This window comes from Pteronotus mesoamericanus, unplaced genomic scaffold (assembly GCF_021234165.1).
Source record: "Pteronotus mesoamericanus isolate MK-2021 breed Mesoamerican mustached bat unplaced genomic scaffold, CSHL_Meso_final contig_73, whole genome shotgun sequence".
NCBI lineage: Eukaryota > Metazoa > Chordata > Mammalia > Chiroptera > Mormoopidae > Pteronotus > Pteronotus mesoamericanus.
In genome coordinates, this window is record NW_026555245.1 from 33,346,541 (window position 1) to 33,360,298 (window position 13,758).

The 13,758-nt window shown below is 37.5% G+C and overlaps 2 protein-coding genes across 2 annotated transcripts in view; one reads left to right on the top strand and one right to left on the bottom strand.

Annotated features, from left to right (window-relative positions):
- The first annotated feature begins 5,636 nt into the window (after positions 1-5,636).
- Positions 5,637-7,226, top strand: RRAGA (Ras related GTP binding A). Its single transcript, XM_054583191.1, has one exon. The coding sequence runs from the start codon at positions 5,890-5,892 to the stop codon at positions 6,829-6,831; it is 942 nt and encodes a 313-aa protein (XP_054439166.1). The 5' UTR covers positions 5,637-5,889; the 3' UTR covers positions 6,832-7,226.
- A 4,899-nt stretch (positions 7,227-12,125) lies between these two features.
- HAUS6 (HAUS augmin like complex subunit 6) overlaps positions 12,126-13,758 on the bottom strand; it is a 44,915-nt gene continuing 43,282 nt past the window's right edge. The window contains exon 17 of the mRNA XM_054583192.1: positions 12,126-12,666. Within this exon, the coding sequence (XP_054439167.1) occupies positions 12,605-12,666 (62 nt within the window). The 3' untranslated portion in view covers positions 12,126-12,604. The remainder of the gene's footprint in view (positions 12,667-13,758) is intronic.

Sequence of the window (13,758 nt, forward strand, 5' to 3'; positions counted from 1 at the left end):
TTTTACTTTATAGCTTCAGGATTTGAATATTTTAACTTCAGGGTAAGAAAAATATTATTTTGTATATTCTCCTAAAACTCCTTAGATTTTACATATTGATTTTTAACTCACCTGAATTTTTGTATAATGTGTGAAATAGGGCTCTATATTTGTTTTATTTCAAGTAATAGTGGTTCATGCACCTTATTTGTTGAATAAGCCTTATTTTCCCCATTGATTTATCAATCTAATCATATATTACACTGTTAGACAGATATATGTGTTTGTTTCTAGAATGCTCATTTTATTTCATTGATCTACTTGATTATTTCTGTGCTGGTGTCATGTTTTAATTGCTGAGACTTTATAATGGATTTAAATTTTTTAATATTTTATCATGGATTTTTGACATTTTAAAAATAAATAAATAAATCAACATTTTTAAAAAAGAAAGAAGGAACTCCTACCTTTTGCGACAACGTGGATGGAACTGGAGATTATGCTACGTGAAATAAGCCAGTCAGTGAAAGACAAATACCATATGATCTCACCTATTAGTGGAGTCTATTCAACAAAATAAACTAACGAACAAAATAAACCACAGGCATGGAAACATGGTGCAGACTGAAAGTGACCAGAGGGTACAGGGAAGGAGGACAATGGTGGCAAGAAGGGGAAGGGACTAGACAAAGAACCCGTATGAATGACCCATGGACATGGGCAACAGTGTGGGAATTGACTGTGAAAGCAGGGCGGGGTACGGGGTGGAGGACAGCAAAGGGAAAAATTGAAACAACTACAACAGAATAAACATGATTTAAAAATTTTTTAAAAGTTAAAAAAGATCTAAATGAATCGAGAGATATCAAATGCATTGATCAAAATATGCAACATTGTTAAGAAGGTAATTCTCCCCAAATTGATTTATAGATTCAATGCAATCCCTATCAAAATCCCAGCAGACTTTTTTTTAGAAATTGGCATGCTGCTCCTAAAAATTTAGTCAAAGAACCTAGAATAGCCAGATAATTCTGAAAAAGAACAATAAAGAGGGCCTGCGTGGCTCAGTTGGAGGAGCATCATCCCACAAAGCTAAACGTCACGAGTTCCATTCCGTTAGAACACAAGCCTCGGTTACAGGTTTGATCCTTGACTGTGATGTGTATGATGTTTCTCTTTCACACTGATGTTTCTCTCTCTCTCTCTTTCTCCCTCCCTCCCCTTCTCTCTATAAATAAATAAAATCTTTAAAAAAAAAGAGAGAGGACTTAAACCACCCAATTTCTATACATTATCAAAGTTATTGCTAAGGTAATCAAGACAGTAAGATACTGACTATGCAAAGACATATATATATGTATATGTGTTGCTGTGTGTGTTTGTGTGTGTGTGTGTGTGTGTGTGTATCACGGAATGGAAAATATATATATTCCAGATAGATAGATCGATTGATCAAGGAATGGAATGCACAGTCCATACTTAAACTCTTACAGTTATGGTCCATTGATTTCCAAAAAAGGTGACAAGGCCATTCAATGAGTAAAGGATGGTCTTTTCAACAAGTAAGGTTAGATGATTGGACACCCATATGCAGGAAAAAGAGAAAACTTATACCCTGACATCACCATCATACACTTAAATGTAAAATTTAAAACTACAAAACATTTAGAAGAAAGCAAGTAACTAAATCTTTGTGACCTTCAGTTAGGCAGATATGTTAAATATACTCCAAAATCATGATCTATAAAACTAAAAAAAAAAAAAATCAGGCTTCATAAAAAAATAATAATTTAGTCTTCAAAAGATCCTGTTAAGAGAATGAGAAGTTTAAGTACAGACTGGGAAAAATACTTGCAAATAACTTTTCTGATAAAGACTTGTATTCAGAATATACAAAGAACTCTTGCAACTCATAATAACACAACCCAATTTAAAAAGACCAAGAGATTTTAAGAGTTTTCACCAAAGAAAATATATAAATGCCAATAAGCAAATGAAAAGATGCTTGTGCAGAAAAGAGTTAACATAGCAAGGCTGAAACTGCTATCCTTGGAAAGTTCTGCTTGCAAGGATTGCCCTTGGCTAAGAACTTGGATTTTGGGAGAGTTCCCACCATTGCCTGAAAATAATGGTTCACTGAGCCTAAACTGTTCAAGCAATGTGGTTTATACAGAACACGTACTTTCCTTCTGAGAACCTAAAATTTTGGTACATGCTAGGTAAATGGTGCCTATATGACCAGCCCCCAGTATAAACCCTGGACCATGCATCCCTAATGAGATTTCCTTGTAGACATTCCACGTGTTGTCACAACTCATTGCTGGAAGAATAAAACATGTCCTGTTTGACTTCCCTGGGAAAGGACTTTTGGAAACTTATGCCTCGTTTCCACCAGACTTCAGCCCATTTGCGTTTTCCCTTTGCTGCTTTTGCTATGGGTCCTTTCACTGTAATAAATCAAAGCCATGAGTATGACTACATGCTGAGTTCTCTGAGTCCTCCTAACAATCATTGAGCCTATGGGTGGTCTTCGGGAGCCCCAACACAATGCATAACATCAATAATCATTAAGGATATGTAAATTATAACCATAATGAGACTCGACTTCATATCCACTAGAATGGCTACAATCCAACATTGTTGCCAAAGATATGAAAAAGTGGGACTCTCATACATTGCTAATAAGAGTGTAAAACAGTACAGCCACTTTAGAAAACAATTGGCAGTTTCTTAAAAAGTTAAACATATTCCTACCAGATGACCCAGAAATTCCATTCATAGGCATTTACCCAAAAGATATGAAAATATATGTCCACACAAAAACTTTCACATGAACATATATAGAAGCATTATTCTTAATAGCTTAAAAACTGAAAACAACTCCAATTTCCATCAACTGGTGAATGAACAAACAAAATGTAGTGGTGTATATTCACAGAATGGAATACTATTCAGCAAAACAACAAAATAATTCGAGTATTAATGCATGTTCCAATATGGATGAATCTCAAAAACCTTAGGGTAAGAGAAACAAAATATAAAAAACTATATACTGTATGATTCTATTTACATGAAATTTCTAAAGAAGGCAAACTGATAGAGACAGAAAATAGAACAGTGGCTTACCTGGGTCTCAGAGTGGGACCAGAGATTGATGGCAAACGAAAGCAAGGGAAATTTTAGGGATAGCAGGAATGCTCTAAAACTGAGTTGTGGTGATGGTATATGCACTTACATACAATGGGTGGATTTTATAGCATGTAAATTATACCTCAATAAAGCTATTTCTGAAGTAAAAAATAAAATCCCTTGCAAAAAGCCCCTCTTGGTATCATTATCAAAATATTATTCAGTTTTGAATAATTTAAGTCAACATTTCTTTCATTTCTAAATAAGGTCGTAAACTGAACACATGGATTTATCTTTCTCCAAAATTCCACTAAAAAGGGAGTAATGGGATGAGAGTGCAAGGACAAAAACAGGAAATTAGATAATAACATCAAATCTGAAGAAGCACAAAAGCACAAGGAAGAAGGTACTGACTTAGCTGTCACAAGAAAGCTAAATCCTGAGCCAGTAGTAGGGAAAAACAGAAAGAATCATCATGTTTACCACAGAATCTCCAAAATATTTATGAATTGGCAGCATCAGTGGGATCAAGATTGCTTGAAGGATCCTTTCAAACTTATTTTATGAGGACAGCATCATCTTGATAACAAAGCCAGATAGATACCACAGAAAAAAGAGGGAGAAAGAGAGGGGCAGGGAAGGAAGGAAGGAAGGAAGGAAGGAAGGAAGGAAGGAAGGAAGGAAGGAAGGAAGGAAGGAAGGAAGGAAGGAAGGAAGGAAGGAAGGAAGGAAGGAAGGGGGGAGGGGAGGGAGGGGAGGGGAGGGGAGGGGAGGGGAGGAGGGAGGAGGAGGGAGGGGAGGGAGGGGAGGGGAGGGAAGAGGGACTACATGCCAATATTTCTAATGAACATAGGTACAAAAGTCCATAATAAAACACTAGCAAACTAAATTTAACAACACATCAAAAAGATTATACACTATAACCAACTGTAATTTATCCTTGAAATAAAAGGTGGTTTTAATATATGCAAATCAATGTGCTACACCACATTAACAGAAATAAAAGATAAAAACCACAGAACCACCTCAATAGATACAGAAAAGGCTTTTGACAGATTTCAACATCCATTCATGATAAAACTCTCGACAAAATAGGTATAAAAAGAAAGTTCCTCAACACAATATAGGGCATTTGTGAAAAGTCACAGCTAACATCAATGGGGAAAAAACAAAGCTTTTTCTCTAAGATCCAGTAGAAGACAAGAATGCCCATTCTTGCTACTTCTATTCAACATAGTACTGGAAGTGCTAGCAAAAGTAGCCAGATAAAAAGGATAAAAGCCATCCAAATTAGAAAAAAAAAAAGGAAAATTATCACTGTTTGCAGATTACATACTCCTGCATGTATAAAATCCTAATACCTTCCCCCCATAAAACTGTTAGAATAAACAAATTCAGTAATATTTCAGTACACAAAAATCAACATACAAAAGTCAGTTGTGCTTCTATATGCCAACAAAAATCTAACTGAAAAAACTCAAGAATACAATCCCATTTATGATAGCATTAAAAAAAAAAACACAGGAATAAATTTAAACAAAAAGGTAAAAGATCTGTACACTGAAAGCTATAAATTAATGACTAAAGAAACTGAAGATGAAACAAATAAATGGAAAGATAGCCTATGTTCATGGATAAGAAGAATTAATATTGTTTAAATGTCCATATTAACCAAAACCATCTACCAATTCAATGCAATCCCTATCATAATGCCAATGGCATTTTTCATAGAAATAGGAAAAAAATTCTAAAATCTGAAACCTTAAAATGTACACCTTAAAAATATACTATTTATATTGTAAAATAAAACTGCATTTCATTATTTAATAGTTGTGTAACTTGGCAATGTTACTTAACCCTCTATAAGCTTCAATTTACTCACTTTAAAATAGGGTTATTTAAAATAGGGCCATTGTGAGGATTGAGCTAATGCACGGGTTCCATATTAGTTTCCTCCATCTTTGGAATGCTGCTTATAAATTCTGAAATCTGAGACTAAAAAAGCAAGTGCGAGAAAGGAACTTCCAAGTGGAAAAGAGCACTACTGGGAGTCCGCATATTGCTCAGTAGGAATTTACTCCCATGAAGCATGGTAGCCCTGGGCCCATCACCTAGCCTCTCGAAGTCGCACTATCCTCATCTGTCCAGTTGCCATTTGCCCGGTCTTCGTACTCCGTAAACCAAGGAATCTGGAGAGTCCCGCCTGGGCTAAGTATTCCTCCGCTTCACCTGTCTTCGGCCCTGGCCTAAAACACCCAAGCCCACCGCGCTCTTAAAGCTAGTTGTCGGTTTTTTTTGGCCGCGAGATGGCAGCATTCTCCCAAGCGACAACACACGTACAGCTTTGCAACCCTAAACCCAGCTTTGGAATAGAAGAACAGAACACCAGGATCCTGGGATCCCCTTCCATTTTTCTTTTTCGGGAGGCCCCTGATACTTTTGAATAAAACGATATTTATCAAAGCTCGTTAGGCCGAGCCCGGGGGTTCTCGCGAGATCGCCGCCGGAAGTGGGTGGTAGCAAGGCATCCGCGACTCACCTCACCGGAAGGCGAGCAGTCCGCCGGAGCTGTTGCAGCCGTTTGCTCCAAGCCACTCTTCTCTGAGGCCGAGCTTAGCCTGCCGCGGTCTTGCCAGCCCCAAGCTCGCGCTTTCGGCTTCCCTAGCTGCACAGCTGCGCGGCCCAGTCTGCGGAGGTTACCGCAACGCCCGGCCACTCCCTCCCTCCGCGTTGTAGTTAGGACGCGCCCTGAGGCCCAGTCCGCAGCGGCTCCGGCGGGTGATGCCAAATACGGCCATGAAGAAGAAGGTGCTGTTGATGGGGAAGAGCGGGTCGGGAAAGACCAGCATGAGGTCGATTATCTTTGCAAATTATATTGCTCGCGACACCCGGCGCCTGGGTGCCACCATTGATGTGGAGCACTCCCATGTCCGATTTCTGGGCAACCTGGTGCTGAACCTGTGGGACTGTGGCGGTCAGGACACCTTCATGGAAAATTACTTCACCAGCCAGCGAGACAACATCTTCCGTAATGTCGAGGTACTGATTTATGTGTTTGACGTGGAGAGCCGCGAACTGGAAAAGGACATGCATTATTACCAGTCGTGTCTGGAGGCCATCCTCCAGAACTCTCCTGATGCCAAAATCTTCTGCCTGGTGCACAAAATGGATCTGGTTCAGGAGGATCAGCGTGACCTGATTTTTAAAGAGCGAGAGGAAGACCTGAGGCGTTTGTCTCGCCCTCTGGAGTGCGCTTGTTTTCGAACATCCATCTGGGATGAAACTCTCTACAAAGCCTGGTCCAGTATTGTCTATCAGCTGATTCCCAATGTCCAGCAGCTGGAGATGAACCTAAGGAATTTTGCCCAAATTATTGAGGCCGATGAAGTTCTGCTGTTCGAGAGAGCTACGTTCTTGGTCATTTCCCATTACCAATGCAAAGAGCAGCGCGACGTCCACCGATTTGAGAAGATCAGTAACATCATTAAGCAGTTCAAGCTGAGCTGCAGTAAATTGGCCGCTTCTTTCCAGAGCATGGAAGTTAGGAATTCTAACTTCGCTGCCTTCATCGATATCTTCACATCAAACACGTACGTGATGGTGGTTATGTCGGATCCGTCGATCCCGTCTGCAGCTACTCTGATCAACATTCGCAATGCCAGGAAACACTTTGAGAAGCTGGAGAGAGTGGATGGCCCCAAGCACAGCCTCCTTATGCGTTAAATATTGCCAAATGCTCTTTCTGAAAATGCTTAATTGCCTTTTCCACCACCGCGCCCCTCCCCCGCATCCTTTTAGTATTCATTATTGTCGTGTGCTTAAAAGTGGGCTTTGAAATGTGTGCTGCTTACTACTTCATCCCCTTCTTCCCTGTTTCCCTTTCTTTAAACCTTGGACGCTATTTACTCAGCTATCTAGTAGAGCTTCAAGAAGGCCTTTTTGAAAAGTTGGTGTGGTGTAACACTAAAGTAGGTGGTGTGTGTGTGTATGTGTTCTTATTACCTGGTTATAATATACACGTCAAAGCCTATACAATATCTTCCTGTATTCCTTACAAGATTGCAAAGATGGAATGTTACTATTTTATCAGCAAGGTATTAAAATGCATTTATAAATTCTTCTTGGCTTCAATCGTGAATAAACATTTGCTGTTAGCAATTTAAAATATGGTCTTACTTTAAATAATTTGAAGTTGGTTAATATGTAAATCTATAGATTCTGACTGCCCACAAGAGTCATTGGTAAATTTGATTATGTGATCTTAACCCCCAGCACCTTAGAGATGTTTCATAGCAGCTGTAACAGTGGTTATGAGTATTGGCTCTGGAGCTATACCGACCACCAGAGCTGAGTTTGTATTCTAGTCCCTTCACTTACTTGCTCTGTAAACTGAGCAAGGTAATTTCGCTGAATTTTACCCACTTATAAATGTAGGTAAGAATAGCATTACAAAATAGGATGTTAAAAGGATTCAATTAAAGCATGGAAAGCATTTATAACAGTGCCTGGGACATACTTGGTAGTGTATGTCAGCTATCAATACCACCTACTGAGGCATTCTTTCCCCCAAACCCCAAAATTACTGAACAAAGACTAGAAAAATATTTGACCCCTTACTAAATGCTAGGTATCTTACATACTTGATGTGCATGTTCTTATTAATCCTCACAGCCTATGAGGTAAATTACTTTTTATCTATTTCTATAGATGAGGAAACTGGTAAGACCTAATACAGCTGAACCTATTAAGTATGATTACAGATCCTCCCCCTTTCCTATTACATCCCATTACTTCACTGACAGAAAAGTTAATCATAAAAATCCTAGCTTTTTAGGTGTATATTATTATTTTATATAATTCCTCTAATTTTACAGATGGAGGAGACTGAAGACCAGAAGTTACAGGACTTCTCTCAATAGTTCATTCACTTCAGGCAAGACCACTTTCCCATCTGTTTGTCTGGAAATTGGATAATACTGAATCAGATTCTTAGATTTACTACTTTGAGGGAATGATTCTAAGAGACCTAATTTGCATTGGCAACATGGTATAGTGAAATCAGAAGACCTAAAATGCTTCCTTAAAGACTGTTTTTAAAGGCAATCTATGTATTTTAGATCCAGGAAACCTGATTAACTCCTCACCTTTTACAAATGAGACATTAGCTCTCTACACAAATTAAATGTAAGTAATAGGACTTTAGAATTTCCAAGGCTTTATAAAGTTAACTTTTTTAAAGCCCTTTATAGCAGCAGCTACAGATGACAAGGTCCCTAACCTTGAAGAGCAAAAAGCTAATAAAGTATAAGTTATTAAATTCATCTAATTGGAGCATTTGGCTAAGTATAAAGGTTCCAGATGAAAAAACTGAAGGTACAGATGTCCTTTTTAAAATACATTTTAAAATTTGTGACTAGTAATTAAAGTGGCAGTAGCAAAATGTTCTATCTGGATCACTGAATCACAAATTTCCGTTGACTGAGTTAACTGAAATAACTATGTATGTGATCATTTTATGACTTGCAGGGCATGGTTCTTTTTGATATATAGGAAAATCCAGAGCCAGGTGGCATAATATTTAATGTATTCAAGACTAGAGTATATGGAACATATTTACAAATAGTCCCACAGAGGACAAATACTTTAAATTGAGGTATGTAGACTTGACATACACAATGCGTAAGGAGAAAGAGCAACTATGTATCTGCAACTTAAAGAGTTTTACTTTAGCAAATATTCTCCTTACATTGAGGAAAATGCCCTTAAACATTACATTTTCTTTAATTTTCGTATACTCAGAATAGGAAAAACACGGGTTCCTTTTATACAGGCCTCAAGAATTCCTATTTTTTCTTTAGATAAAATTGACTTAAGAGATCATGATTAAGAAACACATGGTAAAGAATGGTCTCAAAATATTTAGTTTTGGTTAAATTAACACCAAGTGTTTCTATTTAACCTCAAGTATTCTTTTAACATTTTTCATTTAATTAACATTACATGCTTGTCCTTTAAACTTTATTGATTTTTAGAGAGAGAGGAAGACAGAGAAACACTGATTTGTGTTCCACTTACGCATTCATTGGCTGATTCTTTTCTGTGCCCTAACTGGGGATCAAACCCACAACCTTAGCTATCAGACAACACTCTGACCAACTGAGCAACCAGACCAGGGCCACGCTTGACCTCTTTAAACATTTCAAATAATTAAGATATTCTGGCATTACCTGATGCTCAAAGTGACATACTAGCCATTTACACTTTATTTTACAAATAGTTAAATAGTACATTCTGTATCATCTAAGAAAAAGTACATTTTATGACAATCAAGTAGTCCTCTTTACCATTAATTCCATCACAGGAGAGGCAAAGAAAACAATTACAATACTTCATTATTTGCCTTGGAGCAGTCAGTGGTCCCCAACCTTTTTGGCACCACGGACTGGTTTTGTGGAAGGGGGTTAGGGTGGGGACAGGAGGCAGAGTTCAGGCAAGCTTTGCTTGAGGCCCAGTTCCTCACAGGCCATGGGCCAGAATCAGTCCACTGCACAGCAAGGAGGAGAGGTGGGGGTAGGGGATGGTTGGGGACCCCTGCCTTGGAGTATATGTATAGACACAAAGGCCACATACACATACAGCCATGAAAAAATATGAGCAATAAATGAAAAATACTGAATGAGTAAAATTAAGAAACCATAGATTTCAGAGGATTATGGATATGGAAAGGGGAGATTAAGACTTCAAGGTGGAAGTGAGATTTGTTCTGAGCCCTAAAGGATAGGTGTAATTCTGATAAGCTAGCATACTAAAGTATAGTATTCCCACTTCAGAATTGAATTAAGATTTCTAAAGACCCATGCTCACCAAAGCATTTCAGTAAAAAACAGGGATCATAGTGGAGGGGGGAATAGAGGAATCTACATAGACTTAATATGCTTTTATATTTGAACTCTATTCTGGAATTAGCAATGGAATTACTAGAAAGAAGTAACATAGAGCAGACACTTAAAAGGAAGCTATGCAGGCAGTATTGGATAGGGAAGAATAAACAGTAAGCATAATCAAAATGGTTTAGGAGGAAATGTGAAAATTTGAGATTTTTGTTTATACTACCAGCACGCAAAGGATGAGAAACTGCCAAAAACTCAGCCTGTCACAGACAGGACTCACCTAACAAGGATGTGGTTTTTGTAAATTTCATGTCTCAACACATTTTGATCTTTTGAGCCTCCCATACTTATTGGCTAACTTGAGCTTCCTTATCGGATTGTTGACAATCTTAAGTAGTATATACACACTAATGCACCTGCTTTTTAAGGTACCCCAGGTCTAAATGTGTGAATATTCCCTAGCAGTGGTTCTTAGACTTTTCATCGAGTCCGATAATTACCAAGGAAGCATATTTAAAATGCAGATTCCTAATCCCCATTTTAGATGTATACAATCTATATATTTTTAGGATATGTCCCAGGTGATTCCTTGAGTCCACCTTAGACAAGTCACTTAAGCTCCCCCAGCTTCAGAGTATCTGTAAAATAGGTATAATAATCACTACCTTAACAGTTACAAGAATTAAATGAAACTATGTAGGAATGGCTCTGGCACTTTGTAGATGCTAATGATGGCCCTATCTACTCCCTAATTTTTTTTTTTTTTTTTTTTTTTGGATTTACAGATACTGAGTTTTCTTAAGACAGACTAGAAAACAGTTTCACAGTATACCTACAGAGTCCCTTATTTTCTGTATTAACTAGTAAAGGAATATAGCACCGTAAGAGAAGCTTTTCCTTTCCTTTCTTTTCCACTATAAATACATGGGGGTTTTTTCCTGCTGGCTTTTCTCACAAGACTGGCCTTCAAACTAGGATCAACTAAACCACCTAGAGATAACCCAAAATGAGTGAAGAAAGATAACTATTAAGCCCATCCACTTCCAGAACTCTCCCTTCCCTTTTTCTCCGCTCCTTGACAGTTTCTAGACAAGTGGGCAAGGTTTTTGATGGTTAAGGGTTGGGGCAAGATAGAGGGGCACTGTTGGTACTATCACCTTCCAGTGTGTGTTCATTCCTCCTGGTTCATAGAGGGCCATGGCATGTACTCACCTGAATGCCAGAGACAAACCCTTTCCTTGGACAGAGGCAAGGACTGAGTGAAGGATTCTGTGCAAGAGGCCTCACATCTGACTCCCCCTCCTGCAGCCAAGTCCTAGTGTCCTGCCCTTTTAGTTACTTCTAGGGGGTTTTGTGTTTTATTAAGGAAGGAAAATAAGGTCAAATCCTAGCTTCACCACTGACTTAGCTGTGTGACACTGAACAAGTTTTCTCAAGTTATTTTGATGCTATTCTGCAAGCTGTGGGGAACTAGTGATTTTTGGAGGAAGAAAGTGATATAATCAAAATTACCTCTTTTCCCACAAAACAGTGCCCTCCCCAAAAAAAACACCACCACACATACATTTTTCATTTACATTCTTTTCTGTTAAAATATAAAACTAGAGTTAAGTTAAATTCTCAAAGTCTAAATTAGACTAAATATAAATATGCTATACAACCCACTGAATGGATTTAGTTTGATAATGTTCCTTAGGTGTTTAGTCACCTTCTTCCATCTTTTTCCTTTTTACTAAATTCAATCTGCCCTAGTCTTCACTTATCACATGCACTTTATTCCAACAAACATTTTTCAGAATCAACCTACTTGAATAACTCATCACTAAGCCTGTTTAAGTTAAATTCTCAAAGTCTAAATTAGACTAAATATAAATATGCTATACAACCCACTGAATGGATTTAGTTTGATAATGTTCCTTAGGTGTCTAGTCACCTTCTTCCATCTTTTTCCTTTTTACTAAATTCAATCTGCCCTAGTCTTCACTTATCACATGCACTTTATTCCAACAAACATTTTTCAGAATCAACCTACTTGAATAACTCATCACTAAGCCTGCTTAGAGCTTTCCAAACTAAGACTTTGTTCTTTTGACACATTTCAAGGCACTACTTTTCTCACTTTTTTTTTTTTTTTTTTTGGTCAATACCAGAATGTTCCATTAAGAAACAATAGAAGTTGTATATTTTCCTAAAATGAAAGATCAATGTATTCAATGGCTATTATGTTAACCACTTAATAAAAATACATCAAAAACTACTCATCCTTATGTTAATTAACTGAAATTATGGCTTAATAAATTAAACTACTACTTTACCATTTTCTTAATATTTACAAGATTATTCAAGAAATCAAAATGGCTTCACATAACTTGATGTTTACTTTCCAAATACTTTGCATTTCAACCCCATATCCATACAAAGGGAAAATACAAACATATATACTCTCCTTACCTAAAAACATTAGAAAAGGTTAAAAGGAATTACTTAAGACTTTTTAGACTTGAAAAAGTTATACTTTCAATGTGTATTTAAATTATAAGTCAGTTTTTAAATCAACTTTCTTCCATTGAAATGTGCATCAGAGTTAAATTAACTGGGCTGCTGCTTCATCTCTTCAAGTTAGATGGAGATTCTTTTGCATCAAGGCTCTTATTCAAGATTTCTTCTTCTGCAAAATTGATTTTAAAAAGGAAGAAAGAATAAGCAAACGTTACAAAAAAAATCAAAGAGGACAGATCCCTAGTAGCAAATTTCAGTCTTCTTAAGTACAAAGTTCACATACAGATATTTAACTGTGATAAAACTACCACTATTCTCACTGAGGTGTCTCCAGAGGGGGAACTGAAAAAACAGAATTATCTTCTGGTAGTACAAGCTTCCCCTACTAAAGGGATGTTGTAGGAACCCATCTGTATCAGTGTACTAGCTGGCACTGCTGTGAGAGGCTGCACTGGGCTTCACTGAATTTTTTTTCAATATCCTTTCAACACATTTGCCCATTTCATGATGAGTCATTTACTAGTGCACCAGCCCACACCACACAGTGTTCAGCAGTATGACCAAAAGCAGCATGATCCCTGTGCCCCACCCTACTTATTCACTGATCTAACCCAAGCAACATTTTGTTTGTTTGTTTCGCCAGATAAAAAAGTCCTCAAAAGGAAACATCTTGCTGATGTGGAAGAGGTGAAACAAAAAACAGCAGAAGCACTAAAAGGCATCAAAATCGAGTTCAAATACATCTCAATAGGGGTACTGGATCAAATGGGGAGTGCTTTGAAGGTGACTGAAGTTTAAACATGTATGAATAAACAATTTTTTATAAATCCCTTCCAGGTTTTCTGGGTCCCCAAAGAATATCAATGTATCCCTTTTAGAAAACTTTTCAATAGAACAGTGTTTAATTATCGTGGGCAAATCAGAGTGACCTATAACGAATATCACCAGATCTACATCTGTTTTAACATGCTTGAAGAGCAGTTTTTTTAACTATGATGAAAAATTCCAAACATATATAAAAGTGAAGAGAATTATGATTAACCCAATGTATCCCTCATCCAACTTTAATAATTCAGTAATTATTTAATACTAACTCTTAACATGTTAAACTGTGTCCCCCAAATAGATATGTTGAAGTTTTAACCCCAGGACCTCAGAACGTTGCCTTATTGGAAATAGAGCCATTGCAGATATGATCAGTTAAGGTGAGGTCATTCTAGATTAAGAGTGGGCCCTTAATCTGCATGACTGGTATCCTCAT

What these genes read in the sequence shown, in the direction of transcription:
- RRAGA (XM_054583191.1), top strand. Translation starts at nt 5,890, where the DNA reads ATGCCAAATACGGCCATGAAGAAGAAGGTGCTGTTGATGGGGAAGAGC.